The 25366-nt window shown below is 36.1% G+C and overlaps 1 protein-coding gene across 1 annotated transcript; it reads right to left on the reverse strand.

Annotated features, from left to right (window-relative positions):
* Window positions 1-25366, reverse strand: TNKS2 (tankyrase, TRF1-interacting ankyrin-related ADP-ribose polymerase 2; the record flags this gene model as incomplete). Its single annotated transcript, XM_010292050.1, has 26 exons — window positions 1-545; window positions 840-996; window positions 3161-3347; window positions 4900-5005; window positions 6061-6135; window positions 6767-6864; window positions 9477-9597; window positions 10197-10279; window positions 10922-11174; window positions 11705-11893; window positions 12595-12704; window positions 13116-13335; window positions 13601-13766; window positions 14181-14326; window positions 14776-14855; window positions 15544-15715; window positions 16806-16884; window positions 16977-17068; window positions 17580-17701; window positions 18624-18810; window positions 20550-20616; window positions 21822-21916; window positions 23253-23328; window positions 23717-23753; window positions 24062-24157; window positions 25142-25366. Coding segments are annotated over 26 exons (3302 nt in total), but the record flags the coding sequence as incomplete, so codon positions are not given.

Here is a 25366-nt window from a genome sequence, read left to right on the forward strand (position 1 = left end):
GCAGTTCTAAAACACTTATATTACAAAGCAATGTAAATAAATACCAAGCTAGTACAAAAGCTCTTATTTACAGTTTTACAAATGAAAACATTTTCAGTGTAAATGCAGTGTTTTAAAGAACACAATATTAGTAAAATGAGTTCCTGTATAGAGCATTACAGTTCCTGCTAAATTTCAATGCAGTATTGTATAAAACCATTGTTTCAAGTTAATTTTTGTTTATAATTTAGTACAGCCAAACCCCAGTTTATGCCTGGAATGGTATCTGTTAAAGTGCTGAAAAAGAGGACATTTCTGAAATTTTAGAAAAACAAACTGTACATTATTAAAGCTTTATCAAGTCAAAAATGGTATTATTTTTTCACATTTGCTATCACACCACCTGTGGATGAAAGTTTTTCAACAACTCATTGTAACTAACAAGATGGCAGACATTGGTATCTTCGCATCCAAGGTCTGACGGTTTCCACAATTAATTTGTCTTAAGCTTCAGTGGTGGCTTCAGGTTTCATAATCTGGTAAGTAATCAAGTATTCTGGATAAGCCTGAAAGAATGACACACACATTCTTCATTATGACTTAATTTTCTGGACAAATTCAGAATGTTTGCTAGAGAGGGGAAAAAAATATTTATGCTAAAGAAAAATGGCAAAATGGCAAAGGTAAAAGGCCTGGAGCAGTCAGGAAACACTGATCCTTTCACCTGCAACCTCACCACAGCTGGAGTTTGTCTTAAGGCAAAGGCAAGTCCTAGCACCTCCAAAGAAAGAAGAAAACCCAACATATTACATGTCTTTAAAAAAAGAGTTTGGGAAAAATAAAACCAAAAAGCTATTTACCTGCTCCCCTCTGTATATGACATATTCTGCCAATGCCAATCCATTCACACTAGGTCGCCCAGTAACCGAGTGATGTCCTGGGGGAGAATGAGCCATTTTCATAGCACTGAACTGCAGGAAAGACTTGCCCAGTGTTACACGACAAAACAGCAACTGCCTGTTGGCAGAAGGAAAAAGGACCGTGAATACAAAATGCTTGTGATGCTCCAGAAAGACTATCTTTGTCTTGAAACTTTCACTTGAGGAGAACAGCGGAAGTTTAAATCCATTTTAGCCGCTCTTCGTAGTTCACAAAATTCTAAAGTTCTGTTTAGCCTAAGGAAAGGGTCGGTAGTAACATCGAAAAATGTTCATCTTAACTACTGGACATAGCACGCTTAATAATGTACTCAAAGATTGTCACTACCTTTTTGTGAACCTTTAAACCTGTTGGGCTTTTTTCGTTTAAAGTTTTTTTTTTTTTAAAGTTCTCCGAGGGTGCCCCCCAATCATTTATACTAACAACATAATTCACTTGTGTTCTAACACTAGATTTGTGTCTAACAGCCAAATAAACATCAAGGCCAAATGCAAACTCTAGGTCAACATGAAATACCTCATACTAGCATTTGTCAGTACATTTTCATTATAAACAAACAGAACAAGGGTACTCATTCCTTTACATACGTACTACTGCAGTGGCAATGGAACCTCAGCATTTTTGTAGACCAATGTTACGTACCGTTTTGCTCAGTCAAAAGTTTTGCTTTTCTAACTCTTTGCACAAGACAGATTAAAACAAGCTTTCTTATTCAAAACTTTAGAAAGCACAAAAAAACCTCTGACATCCCCTAACTCTCAAAGATTATTCTCTTTATTTGAGAGTGCCAGGAAAGAATAAGCAATATGAACAAGGGCAGAGACTGAAGGAAGGAAACTGGAAGAATCGCCTTATCCCTGTGACATCAATGCAAAACAATATGCACAGAAACGTACAAAATATTCTCCTGGTTGAAATGATGGCCACCACCACAATTAACTCCATGAAGTAAGAGTAACTTTATTCTGAACAGATGGTGTCAATAAGACATAACAAGTGTTCTGCAGAAAAATGAATTAGCGATAACAGAGTCCACAAATCCACATCTGTATTTTAGTGTGTGAAGCAGCAGTGACGGGGGGGCTGACTGTTACAAAGTACATCCTCCTCAAAGAAATACAGCATCTGAATTATCACTGAATTTCTCCTTTCTCTGTAACAGGCAATGGACTAAACCCTCATATCGCTACATCTTTCACAAAAACACCTAGCAGATCCTCTTCATTCTCTAGCTACCTACGTCTGATTTTTTGCAGTAAGTTAAGGGCAGAGATTTGGTTAAATGCACTGAAGATGGTTAAAGGTTCTTTAAGACTTAAATATTACAGTTTTGTGAAAGTCTGTATTAGGCCCAGCACATAGAAAGCGCTGAGAATGTTTGGTTACCAGGCAAATCTCTCTTCAGAGAGAGACTTCATAGAATAGTTTGGGTTGGAAGGGACCTTTAAAAGCCATCTAGTCCAACCCCCCTGCAATGAGCAGGGACATCTTCACCTAGATCATGTTGCTCAGAGCCCTGTCCAACCTGACCTGGGATGTTTCCAGGGATGGGGCATCTACCACCTCTCTGGGCAACCTGTGCCAGTGTTTCACCACCCTCATTGTGAAAAATGTCTTCCTGACATCTAGTCTGAATTTGCCCTCTTTTAGTTTAAAACCAGTACCCCTTGTCCTGTCTCTACATGCCATGCTAAAAAGTCTGTCCCCATCTTTCTTGTTAAGTCCCCTTTAAGTACTGAAAGGCTGCAATAAGGTCTCCCCAGAGCCTTCTCTTCTCCAGGCAGAACACTCCCAACTCTCTCAGCCTTTCTTCACAGGAGAGGTGTTCCATCCCTCTGATCCTTTTTGTGGCCCTCCTCTGGAGCTGCTCCAACAGGTCCCTGTCTTTCCTGTGCTGAGGGCTCCAGAGCTGGATGCACTACTCCAGGTGAGGTCTCACCAGAGTGGAGGGGCAGAATCACCTTCCTCAACCTGCTGGCCACGCTGCTTTTGATGCAGCCCAGAATATGGTTGGCTTTCTGGGCTGTGAGCGCACATTTCCAGCTCATGTCCAGCTTTTCATCCACCAGTAGCCCCAAGTCCTTCTTGGCAGGGTTGCTCCCAAACCCTTCATCCCCCAGCCTGTACCAATAACCAGGGGTTGCCCTGACCCAGGTGCAGGACCTTGAATTTGGCCTTGTTGACTGGTGGTCTATAACACAATACACAAGGGCAAAAATCAAGATTCTTTTGAAGGACTTACCTGTGGCAAACATAACAAGATCTGTCTTTGTGAATTGGACATCCAGTGCCACCTCCAATTCCATAAACATATTGATTGCTTTTGGAAGAATTTTCAGCAAAATAAATCCCTGCTCCAAACATGCCACCTATATAGGCATGTCTCTCATCAAAGCCTTTGTGAATGATTGCGTTCACAAATGGGGAGCCTAAGAGAAAAGAATTAAAATATTGAAAATACAGTATCCAGAGATTTTTGTATGTGTCATAATTCAATCGTCCATTATGAATTTTTTTTTGTACAATTCTTCTACACAAACAAGGAAATCAATCTCCAGAAAATCTGACTTCAGATTTACACAGCCTATTTGCTAGAGGACAAAGGACAATAGCTATAGGTGATAGGTGTATCTTTTTAAGGAAGATTTACAAAGGATAATATCTGAGACAACTCTTGCTGCAAGAGAAGGCTCTATGAACCTGCTTTTGGGAGAGCTTCATTGTAACCAAGATTCACTGAACGCACTGTTACACAAATACCGTCTTCTTCCTAATATTAAGTAGACTGCATTTAAAAAGGAATGAACATAAACCAACATTTATTTACTTGCAATAGTCATAAAATTTAGCCTTAAAGAATAATCTGGTCGAAATGGTTGGATTCTGCATCTCAAGACACCTGCACTTTTTGTGAAAATTAATGGGTATCAGTTTTTTTAATAAGGATTTTTATAACAGTATAAATATGAAAGCACCTTTAGAGAAAGTCTGTTCTAAGAGAACATGGCATTTCAGCGTTATGTTGGGAATTAGAGTGACAATAATCCAAAGACTTATCCTCCACCATGAAGATGATAAAACCATGTATGAAGCAGAAAAACATTCCAGATTACAAGAAAAACCTACGACAATTGCTTCTGCAAGTGACATACGTGGCTGATGTTAATGCTTAAAAAAATTTATATGAACTAAAGACTTAGAAAAAAATAGAACACTCATAAGGCATTAATTGTTTTGTTCCAGGGATAATTTTGCTATTATGTAACTAATTTAAGACTTTCCTTCAAAGACAAGTCACTTCATTAAAAGACCGTTTCCTCTTACAGGGCTACAGACCAGAGTCAAAAGACAGGATTTAGACAGCTACAAGTTTGGGCAAGCAGTTAATCATTGTGTTACTGCTGCTTCCAACAGTAATGTATTATGTTGGGAACCATGTAGCTTTCATTGTAAGGATGTACCATGAACTTGCTTAATTTGCTCATCAGGACAAACTACATATTTGTGCACAAAAGGGTTTTCAATTTGCTTTAATTTGCTAACTATAAGCTAGCTTTTCTGGAATGATGATCAAGAACTAAATTTATCAAATTATAAAACCAAGAAAACAAAAAAATCCCCCCCCAAACCCCAAAACAACCCATATAATCATTTTGGTCATAGAGCCAATAAAACAGAATTAGTTACTTAACCAAGGAGAAGCCACACTCCTTAATCTCCATTCATGACTGTGAAAGTGTTTTCACTTGGATCTTTGAAGTCTCCTTTGGGTAGAGACAGGGACATGCAAATTTCAGAAGAAAGATGCAGTGCCTTATATGTCTCCATTGTGACATATACAAACACTTGTTCATATAAATTAATGCAAAACCTAGAACCTATTTCCATTGAGAAAATCTACTTTGTCTGAGCCAGTAGAAACCCTTCAATAAAAAGTGTTGATCATGAAATGAGTTCATAAGGTGCATTTCAATATCTCACCATGAAATAGCATCCTTTCATTAGCATGGTTATGATTCTCTTCCGAGACCTCTTTCCTCCTGTGAGTATATCTTTCCCATAGTTTTTTGTTGCACACTTTCTGAATCTGAAACAGTCAAAACGTAAGTTCCATCTTGAAACTAAAAACTTATGTTAGCTTTACTTGACAAATGTTTAACCTATAGCAGCTACACCACAGTAAACTTTCACTGCCACTTAAACAAGAATACTTTCCCTACAACTCAAAACAAAAATTCTCTAACTTACCCTGCAGAAGTTGATTCATAACTTCAGTAAATCAGTTATATGCTTAATTGAGAATAAATTAATTTTAAACATGTCTTGAGCAATACTTTTTAATTTAGATTTAGCAGGTTTAGCCACAATTCTACTTGAGTATCACTCCAAACATGGCTTGATGCCAAACCACTAGCAAGAAGATCATGTAGTAAATTAAGAAGTGTCTTCCATGAAGACTTCTAGAACACTTCTAAGAGCAAGTAAATTATGTACTCTCTGCAGAGGTATGCTGGACACTGACAAAGCCTTATGTGTGTAGATATAGCATATGAATTCTACCGGGGAAACTAACATCAGTTCAGAACAAAATAAAACTTAGTAGTACTTACTTGCAAATCATAATCTCTGTGATTTTAATGAAAATGAACATTTCTTCAGGGAAAAAAACCATCACCAAAATTCCACTGAATTATTTAAAGCAAGGTTGTCTAATGCCTGGTGTTTTAACCTTCTTTGGTGTTAAATCAAGCCAAAACGGGTACCCTTACTTCCATGCTTCAAGAGTTTTCCTTTTACTTTTTGCTGTTTTTTCCTCTGCCATTCTCTCAACAGAAACCTTCTTTTGTTTCCTATAAAACCTTCTGTCTTTTTCTTCAAACATTCTGCAGTTTTCTGTGAGGTCTTTTTATGTAAATTTCTCACAAAATTTCTTAATGACTATTAACCCATAAGAAGTTTTTCCATATAATCTTACTCTTTGAATTTCCCTGGAAGATGATCTTTTTCCTGTGCGTGTCTCAGAACGGCACATCTTATCACATTATGGAACTCAAACATATGTAGGACATTTTATTTTCAGCCAAAACTCTAAAGGTGTAACTCTAAATGTGTAACCATCATCCATAAAAATGCAACAGCTACCTTTAAGATGTTGTATCTATTGAAGACTCCACCAGCATGTCCTCCATCTCTGTGCTCTCGGACAGTACTCTGCATCTGAAGATTGAGAATTTTAAGGAGGACCACTTTGTTTCAGAGCACATTCAACAGACATACCCTTCACACACTCAAATAATCAAAAGAACTGATTCTGTCTTAAAAAAAAAATCAAAAATCATACAAGAAATTTTTAGGCAATGCCTGTATGTTTAGTAATGTCAGATTTTGTGGACACACATTAAACAGGTTTAATGATTCTTTAAAAACCATGTCTTTAACTGTCCACAGTCTAGTTTTCAAATTGAAAAAGATTGTCATTAATTTATTCAGAATATTGTTTCTTCAGAATCTTGTCCTGTGTGATTATGACACTTTGGAAGGAAGTGACTTAAAACTGTGTGTAACAGGCAATTGGTAGCATAGAATTTATACATTATATGAAAGAGCTTTTCTATATAGTAGAGGTTTTAAAAATACTACAAGCAGTAATAACATAAGTAAAAAAAGTTAGGAACGTCATGAGCACATATTATAAGTGTTGCAAAGTTGGAAATCTGAAGTATCCTTATGCAAGTTTTTCTTAGCTTAGCGACGTTTATTACACTGTTAAATTGCCTAGCAATACTTCTTTTTCTAATACTTCAGTAGAAATTACAGAAATACTGAGGGACTACAAAGAAAGGCATACCTCCTCTTCTACTGATTGAAATTCCTTATCTTCAGTGGAAAGATCTATGAGAATAGTTCCGCTACCAGAAGTATTTAGAGTCAGGTATGGGTTAAGTCCTGTGAGTATAACAAAACACAGCAACAGTTTCAGAAACTGCTTTAAGACTGCTGATTTGGAATGATAACCAGTAAAAGATTTTTCTTTTTAAAGGGACCATTTTCTCAAAATTCACTCTACAAGATGAAGAGGTTAGCTGCTAAGGAAGGCAGAGATTACCAATGACTTTAATTGCCTTCCATCAGCCACATACATTTTCGTGGGTGTCAAAGTGCAACCCCTCAAATAATTTCATTAGTTTCAAACAAACTTTTTCAGCATCTCTGCTTAGAACCTCTACTCATACATTACCATGCATATCCTGTAAATGCCATGAGAAGCACAGCAGCTGGGTCTGGATGCAGATCAACTGCAATAATTTTCATTGATCTTTGGATACTGATCAATCATTCTTTAAAAAAAAATAAACATTTCAGACACATCTATTTGTCTATCTGTAGCTCAGTATGTTAATGTACATGACAGGGAAACTATACGTAAGCAGTTGCTTACTTAAGAGTTCATTTTAATTCTAGGCAGTGAAACAGTGATCAACCTGTACCTGTACAGAGTCCATGACTACTGATGGCAATGGCACCATGAACAAAAGAATTTACTTGAAGTGCTAATTCAGTAGGAATGTTTTTCCCATGGATCATGCAGAAAGAGCTGACAAAAGAACTAAGATAGTCTGTGAATCTAAAAGGCCTGAGTCTGGTATTGAAAGCGTAAAGGAAACTATCATTCCAAATATGCAAAAAAAAATTTATGGAATTTTACACAGAATCCATTGTCAATTTACATAGAGACTTCAATCACAACTGGAAAGTAATGGGAATGTAGTAATTACTGGATGTAAGAATAAAAAGACAGTGTGTATCAGGTGTCTTTTTGCCCATGGCCTTGTCTGGGAAGGCCATGGGCAAAAGGTGATCAGAGTCAGATGCCAGGTCTCTCATAATCTCTCTAGAATGGAATAATTACCGATTCATCCACAGTCAAGAGCCTCATGTTAGCATATGCAACCAGAACAAGAGCATTCAGGAGCAACAAACTCTGCCAAGAACAAACCAAAATAAAGCTCTTCCATAAAAGCCCTACTAACCTTGAAATAATGGCTATACTGTGTTCAGGAAGAGAAGCCAAAATACAAATGCAAACATACTCAAGTGCAAGAGCCCAAGGGAAAGATATAGAAAATTAACAAAACAACTGAATGACAACAATCCTCCCCACCTCAAAACCACACCCTGGGGGGGGGGGGGGGGGGGGTGAAGAGGAGGTCCCCGGGGGGGGGGGGGGGGGGGGGGAAATCAAGAGCTGTTGAAATATTCAGTTTAAATACTTAGGCCTGTGGTTAATATTACAAACGAAAATGTCAGGCCTTTTATGGCAAGACAGCAAGAGTCTAGTAGGAAGAATGGGGGTGGGAATGGTGAAGAATTTAGACGTTTGACATCCTGTCTATATACAGACATATTGAACATATAGTACAAATATTCGTATGTTCAAAAATACATCAGGCCTACTTGGAAGGCAAAACCAGTATATGATTACTGGTTGTGTAAACCTATAACTCAAACAGGACATGAGTCTGAAATGACACCTTAAAAATAACTTCTATCCAAAATACTCAATCAACCTGTCAAAAACCATCTGACAGTTAACAGAAAATTAGGAATATACACTTAAATACTTCACTACTAGGAAAAGGATTATCTTAAGGCCTGGTTAATACTGTTAAGGAGCAAAAAATAATTTAGAGCTTGGGATAGAGACTCTCCCACTATTATGGACTAGAGATTTTAGAATGAGGATTCACAGATGGTGACTCAAGAGGGAAAAAATCCTACCAATTCTAACTAATTTATTCCATTTTTATGAAACACAGCAAAACAATAGTAAAAGGTTTGGGTTTTGTGTGTTGGTTTTTTTTTTTGGCTTTTTTGTTTTGTTTTGTTTTGGGGTTTTTTTGTTTGGTTTTTTTTTTTTTTTGTCTGTTATGCAACCATCATTAAATGAAGCATACTATTCCCAGAATTGTGCTGGTATCAACAGTGCTGCACAAATAAAGAGGCTGTAGCATAAACTTCAATACAAGCTGAAGCCATTAAAGAAAGCAATTATGTTAATTTCGGTTCCCTGGAACCACACCAACTGTATTTTTAAAGAAAAGTATGTATAAGAATTTCAGCCGGATTTCTGAGAGAGCAAACATAGTATTCTCTTGCAGAACCCAGTGGAACAGTAGATAACAGGCCCTAACCTGTTGGGGCCTATCATCAACAGAGAATGCATTCTGCTCTCCACAGTGCTCCAGTGAAGATAAGCACTCCCTACCTCAAAAAAGGTTACGATCATTTTGCACTAGATCTACACTTTACCTAAGTAAACAGAAGACAGTGATCACAAAGAAAAAAAAAATTAGAGAACTGAAAGACAAGATTCACAGTAATTCACAACACAAATAATAGCACTCATGTTTCAAGTTGGAAGACATTCTTATCATTTTCTAGGACAAGTTTTATTATAAATTCTTTCTAATAAGATGCAATTTGGAATAATCGAAAGCATTTATAAAAATGGATTCTATAAAGACAGTGTTACATAATAATTTGAAACAACTATATACCTTGTTGTCCAGAAATGAGTCTTTCAACTCCTTTAATGATTTTATGCCTATGGCCATAAGCATTAATTCCAATTTCCTTCAGTTCTTTGTGTCCCATTTCAACCAACACATCCAGTGTTATCTATAATGAAAGCAACACCATTTTTTGTACAACACAATAAACAGACTAGAACAGCTGCCAATGACAGCAAAAACATACCTCACAATAGTTGAGATAAAAAGCAAGTGTGAGAAGAACATGAACGTTGGTGTCTTTAGTGTATTATTCTCAGACTTTACTTCTACTCAACTGTTTTCTCCAAACTTTTGCCTTTAAATATGCTACAAACTACAATCGTGTAGCTTGTATTGCTTGCAAGGATCACGTTTCTGATTGAGAAATACAATTTTCTAGATGTATTCAAGCCAATAGAAACAAAACCAGAAATTACTAATCAACACTGACTACTTACTTACTCCACCATTTATACCACTGAAAGGAAGCACACTCTCAAACTGATATAGACATTATTGCCCCCACTTTCTTATATGCACATATATTTTAATATATATTTATATTGTGTATCAATTAAAAAAAAAATCCAGTTACACTTCTTTCCTTCATTCCACTCATTCTGACATTCACCGATTTTAAATCTGTCTCATTATGTTATTCTAAACGGTCAGTATTTATTCCCTTCCTTTCTAGCTGAGTATCTGGAAATAAATACAGCTACTTACCTGTTCTCTCTCAAATATGTCAATTAGATGTTCGAGGCCAAGGTTCCGCACAAACTGATTTATGCTAAAATCTACACCTGAAACTGCATAAGAAGAAAAACTCACAATGAGCATTCATACATGTATTGTAAAATAAAGTACACACATCTCACACTGTCTGTGGCAATAACAAGACACAAAGAAATTCCTGGCCTTCTGATGATGCAGAATAACTATCTGTACTCTTACTTATTCCACCCTAGTACTCTAAGATTTCTACCCTGCTCAAGAGTGGTCTTTGAGCTTCCACAAAATAAGCAACTAACTAGTTACCAGTAATACATGTTCAAACAGAATAATATTTTAAGAACTAAACCATTACAGAAGTAACCTTTTCAAGATATCCGATTTAAGAATAGCCTCTTAGAAACTAGAAAAAGTTTGTAGTAAAATGCTGCTTGGTATGGAGCCAAATCTCATTTGACTTCTCTTTTAAAACACAATCCACCATTTTGGTTCTGTACAACCAGAAAAAAAAGGAACATTTTAAAGATTCTCTAAGGGGAAAATACTAAAATCTTATACTACAACACTTTTAGACTTCTGTTCCTCGTTAATGACATCATAAGGAATAGGAATACTGCATATGCCATAGTAACTGTGTGCATATGTGGGAAACTACACTTCTGTATTCTACTTACCATACAGTCAAAAATGTTACTCATTCCTAACTGAGAAAGCCTCACCTTCTTTTTTCTCCAGAACAGTAGCTCCCTCTGCACTGTTTGTACCAACAACAGAAGGAAGTTCAGAAAAACTACCAGACAAGTTGTCAAGACTACTTGCAGCAGACAGACTGGATGGACTGGATGGAACAGACGACAGGGAATCAGCTGCAGAACCTGTAGTCTGAGATACACTTATAACCTGAGGTTTGTAGCAAGTTGGTAAGGCTGAAGGAGGCATTGCTGCTGACAATAATGCACTGACATCATCTGCCTAAATAGCAGAAAACAACTTATTAAAACAGAGGAACACTTTTACACAGTGTTTTTTCCTAGCATGCATTATCATTATTCCAGACTTCTTAAGTATACTGCAATATAAATAAATACATATTGGAAAAATATGCGTTTTATAATGCAGTTTACAAAAGGCCTTTTGTGCCAACAGCATACATGAAACTGTAGAATGTTTACAAATACAAGCTAATACGATAAAAAGTAAAGAGTTCAGTATTTCTAAAAAACTTCATGGACAGTTAAATAGTATTAATTTGCTAGGAAAAACAAAAGCTTCTACTGGCAACCAGAATTTATGAAACAAAACAGTTACTCTGAGTGTAGCTTTGAATTGTGTTATAATACTTAGCAAAAAACCCACCCACATACTTAACAGCCAGTGTAATATAACATTATAACTTAAACTTATACTGCTACAAAGTTTTCTTACATTTTATTGCCACTGTTTTTGTATTAGTCAAACTATAAAAATCATACAAATTTCCCAAGAAGAGCCCCATCACTTACAGTGACTAGGTCCAATGGCGTTTGTCCTTCTTGGTTTTTCAGAGTAGGATCAGCCCCATGTGCCAGTAACAAGGCACAAAGCTGTGTCCTTCCTTTCTGGGCTGCTTCATGTAGAGGTGTGAAAGCCCATTTGTCTGTAGCATTCACACATGCATTATACTTTATAAGTAAAGCTGCTACATCAACATGCTGGAAAATAAAAACACCTGGTAAATGCCAAGGTACCAAATTAACTCAGAACTATTACTGATACTTCTCTGTAATCCTCATTGTGAATTCTCTTAGAATACATTCACTTTTTAATTATGATTAAAAAAAGGATTAAAACAAAGCGTTTTCTTCCTCACCTATAAACATACCAGTAAAAAGTTAAGATTTCTTCTCTTGTGAAAAAAGGACAGACTACAACAGAATCCCAAATCCAGGGGAACCTGAAGGAAAAAAGCCTCAACTTGAACTTCCAGTTTGGAAAGTTCTCCTACTGTTTTGATTAAAGACTTGATCCAAGCACAAATATCCAGGAAGTCCACAAAAACAGTTAGTGTCTCAACACTAGCCAAATAAGTGAAAATGAGATCTTGCTGGTAAAATATGACTGGCACTGGTAAGGAAATGCATTTTATGGAACGCTTTTCAGGCTGTTGGCTTTCTAAGTGTTCACGTTTGGAAAACTCAATTCTGTAAACTCCAACCATGCTTTTACAAATGCAAAAGAAAATGAGCTAAGGTAAGACTTTTTTTTTTTTTCATTTTACAAATAAGATTAAATCACAACTCAATGAAAAGAGCTTTCTATAGAGTATCGGCTTACAACACTGTCAATAAAATGTGTCATTTTTATTTATTTTTTTAAAAGGTAAATAATGCCTCAGAAAGTTTGAGCTATTTACCCCATAAGATGCTGCATTATGCAGAGGAATCAAACCTCCTTTATCCTGTGCGTTCACATCTGCTCCATGCTGTAACAGGTATTCTGCAACCTCCAAATTGTTGTAACCAGCTGGAAGGTTGCAAAAGGATGAAATAAAACATATTAAAAAACTCAGCCTCAAGAGGCTGTAGAGAAGTAATAATTCACTTAAATTACTTGAAAGTTAAGATGTCAATCCAAGTGAAGACAGTGTATTATATATTAGTGAAGACACCTTCACCCTATTTAAGAGTAATTGGCTTTAAAACCTCTGTCAATAAAAAATCCTCTTTGACTAGAGAGGATAGGAAATTAAAGTCATTAGTTAAACAGTTTAGATGAGGAGCATAAAATTAACAAGCATAAAAGACTAATTTTTTTTTTTAAAGAGAAAATATAGAATCCTCTAGCTTGAGGCTATACTCTAAACTTGCCTAGACATAGAAAGTTCAGCCACACTAACTAATAACTCTGATAAAACCAGTTAATTAAAACATCAACCTGCTAAATGTAGTGGTGTTGAATGCCGTCCTTGCGTGTCCCGACAGTTGACATTGTCAGGTGAACACAGCTTTTTTACGCGGGCCAAACAACCTTTCTTTGCAGCATCTAATAGAGCTGCATCTCCTCTAAGTAGGTCTTGAATATCAGTATCACCATCTTTAACAAGGTCTAGAGGAGTATTTCCATCTCTGTTTTTCTTTGTAGGGTCAGCTCCATGCTGTGCACATCAAAAACAGGTGGTAAGTATGTAAGTAGAATAAACACATTGCATCTTGCACATCTCATGCCTTACTGAGCAAATATTCTGACACATACTCAAATCCTTCAGAAGAGGGCCTTCCATTTACTGTATGAGAAAGGACAACATAGTTGCTAACAAACATTTAACTACCACAAAACACAGATCAATTTCTCAAAGAAGTCCAATCACATTTCAGACTGAACAAGAAAGTAAAGAAAACTCTCTCCAGCAGAGGTATTACCTGTAACAGGAGTTTGCAAATCTCATATTTTCCTTTTGCTGCAGCTTCATGCAAGGGAGTGAATTTCCACAAGTCAGCTACATTGACAACTGCACCATGTTTAACCAGCAGTTCTGCAACCTCATAGTGACCATATGAGCAAGCATTATGTAACGGGACAAGTCCTCTGGAAACAATTAAAAAAAAGCGAAAAATTACCTTTAAAAATTGGGCCTTTTCAGAAAGTGACATAAACGAAAAACATGGTGCACCTTCAACAATCAAACCATAACAAAAACTTTTTCTTTTAATGTCCCACAATAGTCTGGCAGTAGATATCCCTACTATATTAAAGTGGTAAAAATGTAATCAGCAGTGGCACTGAAAAGAAGCAAGAACACAGAGCCAGAGAAATTCTTGATGCTCTAGTTTCAAGTACTACAAAATGCTTTTGTGGATATTCTGTACATCTTCATTCTAACAAAACAAAACAAAATTGAACATCTGAAGAAAGATGGGATGCTTATCAACTAGCAATATTCAAGAGCTGACAGATATCAGCAATTACAATTGCCAGGAAAACATACATTTGAGTATTTACCCCTTATCTTTTGCATGCACATCAGCTCCATGCTGAAGAAGATACTCAACAACGGATACCCTGTTATATCCAGCTGCAAAGTGAAGTGGTGTAGACTGACGTCCTTCAATATCTCTGCAGTTCACACTTTGAAGTGTACATAGTTTCTGTGAAATCCCCCAAACAAAATATACATCACTATATATAGTGTTGGCACACTTTTGTCATAAAATGTTGTTATACACATCGAATTATGAAAAATTGTTTTCATTAAGAAGAAAGTTTATTTCTTAGTTTATTTAAAACCTTTACTTTTCACAGATTGCATCCCGAGGGAAAAAAAAACCACAAAAACACTCCCTCCTCCCAAATCCACACCTGTGACTTCTTATTTATGCTTTTTATACAAGATGAACTTCTGGAGGTGGTGAACGTTACATTTTGTCATGTATAATATTTCTGCAATACAAAGGTTTTAGGACAGGGATCATAGCTCTAAAGCAGTCAGTGAACGGCTGTTTGATTGCTTGTTTTGAGAAATTAATAGTTTGAGATATAATTCCCTCTTATTTTTAGGACAGGTTTAAGCTTACTTTTAGGACAGGTTTAAGCTTACTTTTACAGTATCCACATCTCCAGCCTTCGCAGCCTCCAGCAACTGTCGATCTGCATCAGAGTTACCTAATGGGATACCTTCTGCAAAATAAATGAGATTGCATGACAGGTAAGGGTATATGGTTGAAGGAATTTGTTAAAACAGGAAATCATTTGAGTATTTCAAGGATTTCCCTTAAAAAAAGTTAACCAATTACAGACAAGTTTTGTCTTTCTTACTATCTACAACTGTAGCTATTAGGTCTAACAGTGTTTGCAAAGTTGCCTTTAGGAACATGCTTCCTATCCATTTTGAATACTGTAGAACCAAAATTTTATTTCAGTTTCAGAATTAGATTATATCAAGAATCTTACCTATGTGTACAACGTCTAAACCTTACTGTTGAAAAATCCCATGTACCCTGTTGCCTCTGCTCACAAATACAAAGCAGCCATTCTTTACTTTTGAAACTTATTTTTTACTTAGAAGATTCCCCGCTCCCTATGTCAGGGTTTTTCCAAAATTATTCCAGGTGGCTATACAATGAAACTTTCCGAGCTTCTCTTGTAACTGAATGCTAGAGAGTAAATTATATTGTTAACTACACCTAGAGCAGGCACTCTCCCTGGTTATGGAATAAGAACTGCACAATGCAGTACTGTCTTTCGTAGAATGTACTTTTTTTTTTTTTACTTGTGTTCACTATTATTTCTTGACAGCACTTGAAATGGCAAGTAAAATGAAGCAACACATTACTTCAGAGGTGCATCTTGAATAAATCAGTTGTACCTTGTAGTAGCTGTTGCACACTTTCAGTTCCCATCTGTAAGGCTGTAAAGCCCTGCAGAGACACAATGGAAGGATCACATCCAGAACTCAACAGCAACCTGCAGGTCTGAAGATGACCACAATGGGCTGCTCTATGAAGAGAGGTCTGACCAAGATTATCTAATGCATTAACCTAAAAATAACACAGACAAGAAATTCCACCATCAAAACTTAATACTAAAGCTGTTTTCACTGCTGACTGGGACAGTTTCGTAAGTATTCTTCTTACTTTAATTAAAAGAATATATTCAGCATATTTCCAAAGGTCATGACACTTCAAAAGATAAAATTTAAACAAAAGCAGTTCATAAAGTTACAACTACATTTATTGAGGAAGAATAGCCCCCTTTTAGAGGCATGTGAATAAATCAATGTAAACAGTTACAGAAATCTTACACTGCTATTAATTATCAAATATTGATATTAATATATAAAATTACTACTGCTGGTTAGAAGTAGGACATTATTTTGCTCATGGCAGCACAAATCCTCAGTGCCAACATACAGAACAGCTTTTACCTGCACTGGCTTATTGGTTTTTCAGATCGAGGACCTCCTATGTGTTTCAGTCAAGGTGTATTTAACAATTTAAAAATCTGCATGCAAAGATTACTTGTATTCCCTACTGTTCCTCTGGTTTTGATCATTGCTTTGGAAACTTCGCAGCAGTCAGGCTGTAATCAAACTTCCAGGAGAGAGAGATTCAACTCGTAGTTTTGAAGGATTCAAGTATACAGAGAGTACCTCCTTTCCACTTTTTCTTTTTGTGGAAATTTGAACTAAGCATTGTGTTATGATTTTAACATTTTGCCTTCACTTGTAATTTTTACTGCACACATCATCGCATAAAGTCTACGTGTTTTACAGCTCAGTCTAGCTTTTTGTTGTTCATATATACCCCTACCTTTTTTTTTTCCCCTTAAGCACTTCATTACTACTGCTGGACAATGAAGCACTGAATAAGACACTCTACAAGCTTTCAGTTAACAGTGAGAAGTTATCTGCACTTCTTATAAAATAGGATCAAAACAGTAATGATGCTTCAGTGTTTAGGGCTGTATTGATGGATTGATGGCCTATGTCTTAAGTGTATAAATCTACAACCTTCCAAAATCAATTATTTTAGAAAAGTCTGTCTACTCAAGTGTCCATTCTCATGCTACGAAAACCTATACAGTAGGCAAACCTCAACAAAAAAAAAAAGTATGAATAGTAACTCATACCTTAGCTTCATGTTTCACAACTACTTCAACAACATCATTATGAGCCTTTTCTGATGCCACATGCAGAGGAGTCAAGAAGCTTTAAAAAAAAAAAAAGGAAGAATAATTCAAAATGTAATTTGCAAAATCTTCTAAACAAACACTTAGAAGTATTAATTTGTAACCACTCACTCTTTTGTTTTTTCATTGATGTTGGCTCCCTTCCTCAACAGCAATTCACATACTTGTTTTCTCTTAGGATATGGAGATGCAGCAGCACAATGCTGTGAACATTAATAATTGCAGCATTAACAACTAGCTAGAGATATACAGGTTTTACTGCTTGCTGATCAGCTGGCAGTTAAGAGCTGGTTGTGTGCAAAGTCAACAGAAAAAAATAACCCAACATGTTAATTATTAAGCTTATTGATTTGGAAGATTCCACATGGGCTTTTGAATTTACTCCAGTATTTTCCAGAGCTCCCTCTCCAATAACTGCTGGAAACCTTCAAGCTTTACAAACAAAGCTAACATATGTAGCTTGCTGTTGCTTAAAACGAGACTATTCTACAGAAAAACAGTAATTTAGACAACCGAAATTAAATAAGCAATTTAGTCTCAATATTAACCTTAAGAACAAAATACTAATCAATATTATTTGTTTAACGAGGCACTGGGTATTCCAGGTTGGTCTGAATTACACTGACACTGAAATTTTTAGTTCTAAACTATTGCCTAGTACGTTTAGGTCAACCACAACATATGCAAAATAATAAATAAATCCTGAGATATTACCAATGCTGTCTCATGTGTTTGGGGATGCTTGAAGTTCACTGTCTCCAAAGAAAGATGTTTCTTTATACGAGCTACATCTGATTCTCTTGCAGCCTGCAGCAGTGAGTGACCTTTGAATTCATCTTTAAAAAGAAATACATACCAGAAGGTTACACACCTTAACTCAAGAATGGTCAAGATGATTGTTTCTTTCAGTTAGATAAAAATACTCATTTTATTCAGCAGACCATGGTGCAGACATTTCCAACTCAGACTTCAGCTTTTACATCACTTGATAAAACTTGCTAGCTAAGTCAAAGCACTACAAGAATGTGCTCTGTTTCTAAACAAAAGCCAGAGACATCCAAATGGGCTGAACAACATGTACTTCACTCACCAGTGTTCTAGGTTCCACTCTTCACATATGTACCAGTTCAGGCATATATAAATCTCTACTGCTGACCTCTCTTTGGAAAACCATTTCTAGATGCTAACATGAAGTCTAATGCAGTATTTACTGATAATTTTTGTACATATCCCAGAAAGTTATTGTTTGACCACTTAAGGACAGAATTCAAGGGCATTCTTTTCAACTCCTTAAATTTGCTGGAAAAAAATCAACGCCTTTCATAAATTTCTTTGAACTTTCAGCGATTGTGGCATACTCAAACATATTCAGCATTCTAAACTTATAGTTTTTCTTTTCTTCAAACAAAACACAGTGGAAGAATAAAAATTAAGATTTCAACAGTCTTGATGCAATGACAGGAGCAAGTATGGAAAATGAAAGCGTCGTGAGGGAAAGTGCGTATTCAGGGAAGAAAAACTACAAAACCCATCACAACCACATTATTCTAAAACTGACAATAAAATTATTTTAAATGCCTACATTTGGAAAATCTAGCGCACTCAAATTATAAACAGTGAAATCTACTATCCAACATTGCGCAATTGCCTGGGAAGTGTAAGCATTTTCCAAATCTGATTTCTGGCAGGTCACTGTCTAGGGAACCTAAGTATACATTACAATCTATAACTGTAGAACTGATCTCACTTTATACTCACATGCTAATCGTTCTTTTAATTGGGGTGTTGGAGCCAAATCAATGGTGCTTTTGTTGTGACAGTTCAACAGTGTTGGGTCAGCACCATAACTTAACAAAAGAGAACACACTTCCACCCTGTTCTTAGAAGCTGCTTCATGCAGAGGGGTGAATTGCCACAGATCCATTGCATTCACACATGCTCCATGCTTGAAAGGGAAAGGGGTACAAAAGATGCAGTATCAAAAACAGGTCATTAGAAAAAGACTTCTGTCATTAGTTTCAATGCAGTAGACTGTTAATAATAATAATAATAATAATAATAATAATAATAATAATAATAATAAATCAATGCTTGTATGCAACCTGTATTGAAGACATTCTCCAGACATTCATTTTCAATATAACAACATTTCAGCACATTGCAGTTTTTAATCCTCTAGTGTCTCACAGGTACATTCAAAGAAGCCACAGGCAGGCTAGTCTCCTTCCAGCACTTCTAAAAGGACAGTAGCTCTGCTACAGGTCAAACTGGAGAAAGAGCCTAATTCATATACTCCAAATCACCTTTGAACAAACTCCCACTTCTTATTGCTCTAGAAAAAGTCTAGAGTGAATAGTTGCACTAAGATAAATACATGTTCTGTGAATACTCCCTAAGATATGAATGCCAAGATATCTAGGAAGAGACAGGCACCCCAAGTTTCCTTCAATTCAAAACATTTAAGTACAAGGTTCTGCAAGTAATACTCTTGGATGTTTAATATTTGTGTAATTCTTCTCTAGGAACATTCTAGATGTACCTTGAGTTCTGTCTGTAAGCAAGTCTGATAGGATGTGCTCTTTCCCATTGCTCCTCTTAAAGATGTAGTGCTTTGCAAAAAATAATTCAAGATTCACTGGAGCAGAAATCCAAGAGGGAATAAAACTCCAGCTTAACTGTTAAGTCACAGAGTAGTGTCAAGGCAAGAGGGGTTTTTTGGTCTAGTACCACAACTGTAAAGATTCACTTTATAATTGGCCTCTGAAGTAAAAAAAAAAAAAAAACCAAAAACTTGACTACTTACACTTACTACAATATATGCTTATTTAAAGAATTTTTTACTTAATTTTTGCTAAACAAATAGAAAGACACATGGAATTAGTGGTGACTGAGACATACAGGATAGAACAACAGCAGCTATTCCCTGAGCATCCAAACAACTAGAGTTATGTAGCAGAACACTCTCAGCTGTTACAATGATCATGATTTGCTGTAGCAGCTGAGAATGGGCACAGTTCAAAAGTCCCTTGGTGGACACCACTCACAGATTTTTGCAGGCCACATCTTCGAGCCACTAATTTAATGTGCATCATACTTTATCTTCAAGATTAACATAATCCAGATAAGCCACTTCAGTTCTGAGAGTTCCCTTATGTTAGGAAAATGACACAGTTTTCTTTCTTTGGGGTGAAGGTTACAATTCAAGGCCAGAACTGATGTTGTAAAGTTCATTCCCTCAAGAGACTGATTACTCTTTAATGTTAAAATTACAATCTTTATCAGTATTCTTTTCAGAAACCTCTTAATACTCTGTATTCTGAAATATTTTTCTATTGTCAAACTCATAATGTTGCTCAGTTTGGGGAGGGGAGTTGGTTTGTTTGTTTTTTTGCGTGAAGGTGGGAAGGTTGAGATAAGAAGTACATACTTGGTGGTACAAAAACATTCAACTAGGGAGCACAGAGTTAAAAACAGAAAGCACATTTATAATGATGAAACTTCCTTGCAAGCAGAAGCTTCTGTAGCTCCAGCTTAATAATCACTAACATGTAGAGCAAAAGCAATCTATTATTCTTTAACCTTTGTAAACCTAAGTAAAAGATAAGTAAAAAAATGCAATTCGCATTAGTCTATTATACCCTGCTCTTATTTAATAATACGCAATTTAATCTCTTCAAGACCAACCTTTACTAGAAGCTCTGTTACTTCATAATGACCATAGGAACACGCATTGTGAAGTGGTACCAAATCTCTATATAGGAGAGAAAGGGGGAGGATTATCTTAATACACATATTTCAATTCCAAATGCATCTATAACACTGCAAATGGTACCTATATTGCACCTTGAACATTTTACAAAAACAGTATCAGAGATAAGTTGAGAAGAAATAAAGAAGCTGGAAAAGAACCAAGAAAATCCCATCAGCATTTTTCAGAATAATGTTTAAAATAATCAGAAGATGAGAAATTAATTGCACTGTCTTACTGCAAATGAAAACGGTTCCGCTCAGACTTGGAACCCTAAGCAGGAAGAACTATCTGCACGGGATGTTCAGGAGTGACAGTAAGTATATTGTGACAGTTCCTTTTTCACAAAAGCATTGCTCTAAGATTATCTTCTCCCTTGGAAAGCAGTCTTACTGGCTAATGTTTAAGTAACTGTACAATGTTCTACAGTAACAGCAGAGCTACTAAGGTTTTAAAGCCAGCTTCATACTCTCTCAAACCCAGTGGTCTTAGGAGCAAGTGAGAAATTGCCCAAAGTGAATTCTTTCTCTGTGGGATAGTAAGGGAGAAATAAAAGTGAAATAAAAAAAAAGAGTCCCCAGCCCCAAGGGGACAATTAAAGCTGTCTGATCAGGCAGCTGCTTATGTCGTTGTGAAGTAATCCTAGGAAAAGAGAGGAATAAAGAGTTTGCTTTCCATAATCTTTAATGTACATAAATACAGATTTTAAAAGCAGGTTTTTCATTATATTTTATGTAGCTAAATAAATTTAGCATGTCTATATTTCACTGTATTTCCTGACATAACAACCAAATGCTTGAAAATATAGTCCAAATATACTTCCGCTGGGAAACAGATATTCAATTTTTATCATATTCTTTGCAAAAAGCAGCATAGAAAGTTAAAAGTAGAATTAAGATTGATTCAATCATCAAAATGTTTGCTGACTTCACAGTAGTGTATGAACATATTTTACTGAACAAGAGAGAATAATTTGGCTAATGATACCTAAAAGGCAGCATGTTCTATGGTCAGCTCAATTTGGATTCTACTGATTCACAAGCCTTAAGCCTGTACGCTTTGCATTTTTGTCGTAACAGAAAGTTTAAAGATGGCATAATGGCCTCAAGTTAGAAATTCTTCACTGTTAAAATAGTACTACTATTCTTTACTTCATCTCAATTGTTAACAAATTTTGTTTATTCTCAACAAAGAAAAAATGAACATACCCTTTATCCTTAGCATGTACGTCAGCCCCGTGTTGCAGTAAGAGCTGTACTATTTTTACACGGTTATACCCAGCTGCTAAATGTAAAGGAGTAGACTGAAAAGACAGAATGTAGAAGTAATCAGTAACACAAAATTAAGGTGTTTTTTTTTCCTTTTCCCAAAACTTTTCAACAGTACTAATTACTGAAGTCCTTAAAATACTTGCAACAAATTAAAAACCACAATGACTGAATCAGACATTTGATAACTATGTTCATTGTTTGCTGACTACTCTTGCAAGTCATCATAAACACAAATCCTGAATTTACTCCATCACTAATACATTCTGGCAGCAAAGGCCCTCTTAACGGATTTTTGAGTCCTGCAGTCCATTTTTGCCTTTTAGCCTACCACAACTACTAATACTTTGCTGGGACAAACTATGTCCCTTGTGAAAGGGGAAATAAGGTGGTCATTAGAAACAATGGCTGCTAAATTATAAACAGGTCTCCCTGCTAATCAACAGGTTAAGTTTAGAAATTATCAGAGATTGCTGTGCACATATGCGAGTGCAGGAAGTTCATGGGATGTGGGGGAAACAATCTTTTCTTCTATATTCTTACCCTTCACCAAGCAATCAGGTAACTGCTCTACGATCTTTTCTAGCAAACCTACTCAAGCATATCCATCAGCAGCACCAAGGGCAGAGCTACAAATTAGTGAAGAGAAATCTTATCCTCTTCCTTTACAAACCCATCAATTGAACTGGGTTTGTACAGTTTGCACAGACTCATCCTCAAGGATGAGTCTTGTAACTACAAGATCAGAAAATAGAGATGCATAGGTGTTTTAGAAATCCCAATACCTTACCACAAAGCCTTAAACAGGGAAACTCATTCAAACAAAACTTAAGTGAATGAGTACACATACTTAATGAGAACAATGAGGGTGCCAAAAATTGATACTCAATAATCTGAACCTTCGGCAGGCTAGGGACTGAACCCACAAGACTATCAGGATTTTTTAGAATGGAGATTTTCAACATTTTTCATGTAGTTCTTTACCAATACTTATACTGATGAATAGTTTATTCCTGAAACGGCAGCAATAACTTGCCTAGAGTGTATGGCAACTAAGAAGCCTGTGTGTATCTCTTTGTAATAGACACAAGAATGTGTAAAAAGGCCTCCCTTCTTTATCATTGCAGATATGAAGGTCAAGCAGAAGTTCCAATTGAAAAGGTGTTTATTGCTCCTAGGCGGAAACACTTACATAGTATACAAAAAAAAAAATAAATCAGCTAGCTACTAGAGAGGTACAATCTTATTTTCCCACATACATTAAAGAAAATAGAAAGATTCTATTTTTAACATTCTTAAAATCTGGTCAAACAAAAACCGTGAAACATCTAAGAGTGAACTAATTTTCAATCAGGTTTTAAACAAAAATACCTTTCTGCCATCACTTGCATGACAATTAACATTTAATGGTGTAAGAAGAGACATCATCTTTTCCTCATTTCCGCTCCTGAAAAACAAGACATGAAATGGGCAGAATTGCTTTTATTCCAGTTTTAAGTAGCTGTATTTGTTAGTATTATTTTGATATTAATTATATTACTTTGTATAGTATTATGTTTTTATATTTTTCTTTGCTATAATGTTCAGCAGATCTGTTCTGAAGTCATACATTTACTTCTGTACTATAAGCATTAAAGGGAACACAAAAATGCATTTATATAATTATTTTTGTAGCTTTATTCACAGGTACCAGCCAAAGCTTAGCATCTAGATAGAATGCCAGCTCAAAAGCCTATACACACACACACACACACACATATATAGAGCAATCTTACAAACCTCCAGACAATTCTGAAAATGTAACTAAATACCAGATATCTTTCAAACATGCATACCTGGCACTTTCTAGGAGTTCATCTTTCTTGTATTCACCTGGAAGACAAAAGGGAGTTTCTTTAATTGTTAAATAAATATCTATAGATGTGAAATTCGGCACTTACCCTCCACTTCCAAAATTTTAGAGAACATAAGTGCTAAAAATGTGACAGGTGACTACTGAACTAGCACAATAAAATATTTATCCAGAACACATTCCATGACTGAGATGAAGGCCATACGGGAATTTCTACTTAGAATTATAAAAGAGAGAAGTAATATCAGAAGGAAAAAAAACCCCAAATACTGTATCACATTCATTCAACTCTTATTAGTCATAACGTAATCTAAAGATTATCACTTACCAGTCAGCACTGCTTTGGCAGACGGGTCTGCTAAATCCAAAGCTGTTCTTCCATCTGTGTTCCGGATGGTTGGTTCAGCACCATGTTGCAGCAGTACTACAAAATGCCAAAGTTTTCCATGAGAAAACAATTCTACAAGATAAGGCTTATGAGACAGAGATGTATCGTTACTGTAAGCTGCAAGCAACAAAAGAAATATACGGTTACTGATCCTAACTTCCCCTCTCAAATTTTTAATGTCAGAATTCCTTAATGTCAACTGTGAACAGTTTAACTAGTGAAACATGCCTGGACACATTTTATGAGACAAAAGTGGAGCAGAAATGGAACAATCACAAACTAGCAGGAAGGGCAATCTCTGTTTAAAGACTCTGACTGACACACCACAAAAAAACAGTAGCTACTTCCTATCAGCTCCAGAGCATGCGGCCTCAAATCCACAAGTGACTATACCCTAAACAGAGCAGTAGCAGGCCATGCACCTTGCACTGATATTGGGGCCAAACAGGCAATGTTATATATACAACTCTCCAGATATGCTCCAGCATTAGGATGAAGTAAGTGGGAGCGAACCACACAATCAAAAAAATTAAGTTTCTTGACCACATATATAACTTTCTACTTCTTCCTAACTCTTAAGAACTGCGTAGGCAAAACAAGTGGTCAATATAATTGAAGTTTAGCTCCTATCCTTAACTAATGTAACATGGCTGCTACATATAGAGACAGAATGAATGCATTACTAAAACCAGTTTTGTTCTTTCCACTGCACTGTGAGTAGCAACAGAAGGCAGCGTAAGTCTAGGCTGAAGCAGAAGATAACCTAGGTCTATAACGTTACTCTAAAGCTCTTTGCCCATGATGCCAATGTGAACCTTTATACTTAGGCAATTACCAAAAACAGGTCTAAAAACTTGCTTCTTATAAATTTGGCATATGAATTTAAGTTTAGGAAAGATTTTTAGTTTTAATCCTTATACCAGCAATTGCTTTATAGAGTAAAAATGGTCTTTAAAAAGTTACTGATTTTTCACAGTTAAAAGAAATGAATCAGTCACAGGAAGAGTGGGAAAAAATTACCAATGCAGACATCTGTCTTGCCCTTAATGGCAGCTTCGTGAAGGGGAGTATAATTCCAATTATCCCGAGCATTAGGATCTGCACCATGCCGCAAGAGAAGATTGACAACTTCGGCATGACCAAAAGAGCAAGCATTGTGAAGAGGAATAAGGCCTCCATCATCTCGTGCGTGGACATTGGCACCACTTTGAAGTAAATATTCAACTACATCCTTCCGACCAAAGC

The sequence above is a fragment of the Phaethon lepturus genome, unplaced genomic scaffold, assembly GCF_000687285.1.
Source record: "Phaethon lepturus isolate BGI_N335 unplaced genomic scaffold, ASM68728v1 scaffold53507, whole genome shotgun sequence".
Lineage (NCBI taxonomy): Eukaryota > Metazoa > Chordata > Aves > Phaethontiformes > Phaethontidae > Phaethon > Phaethon lepturus.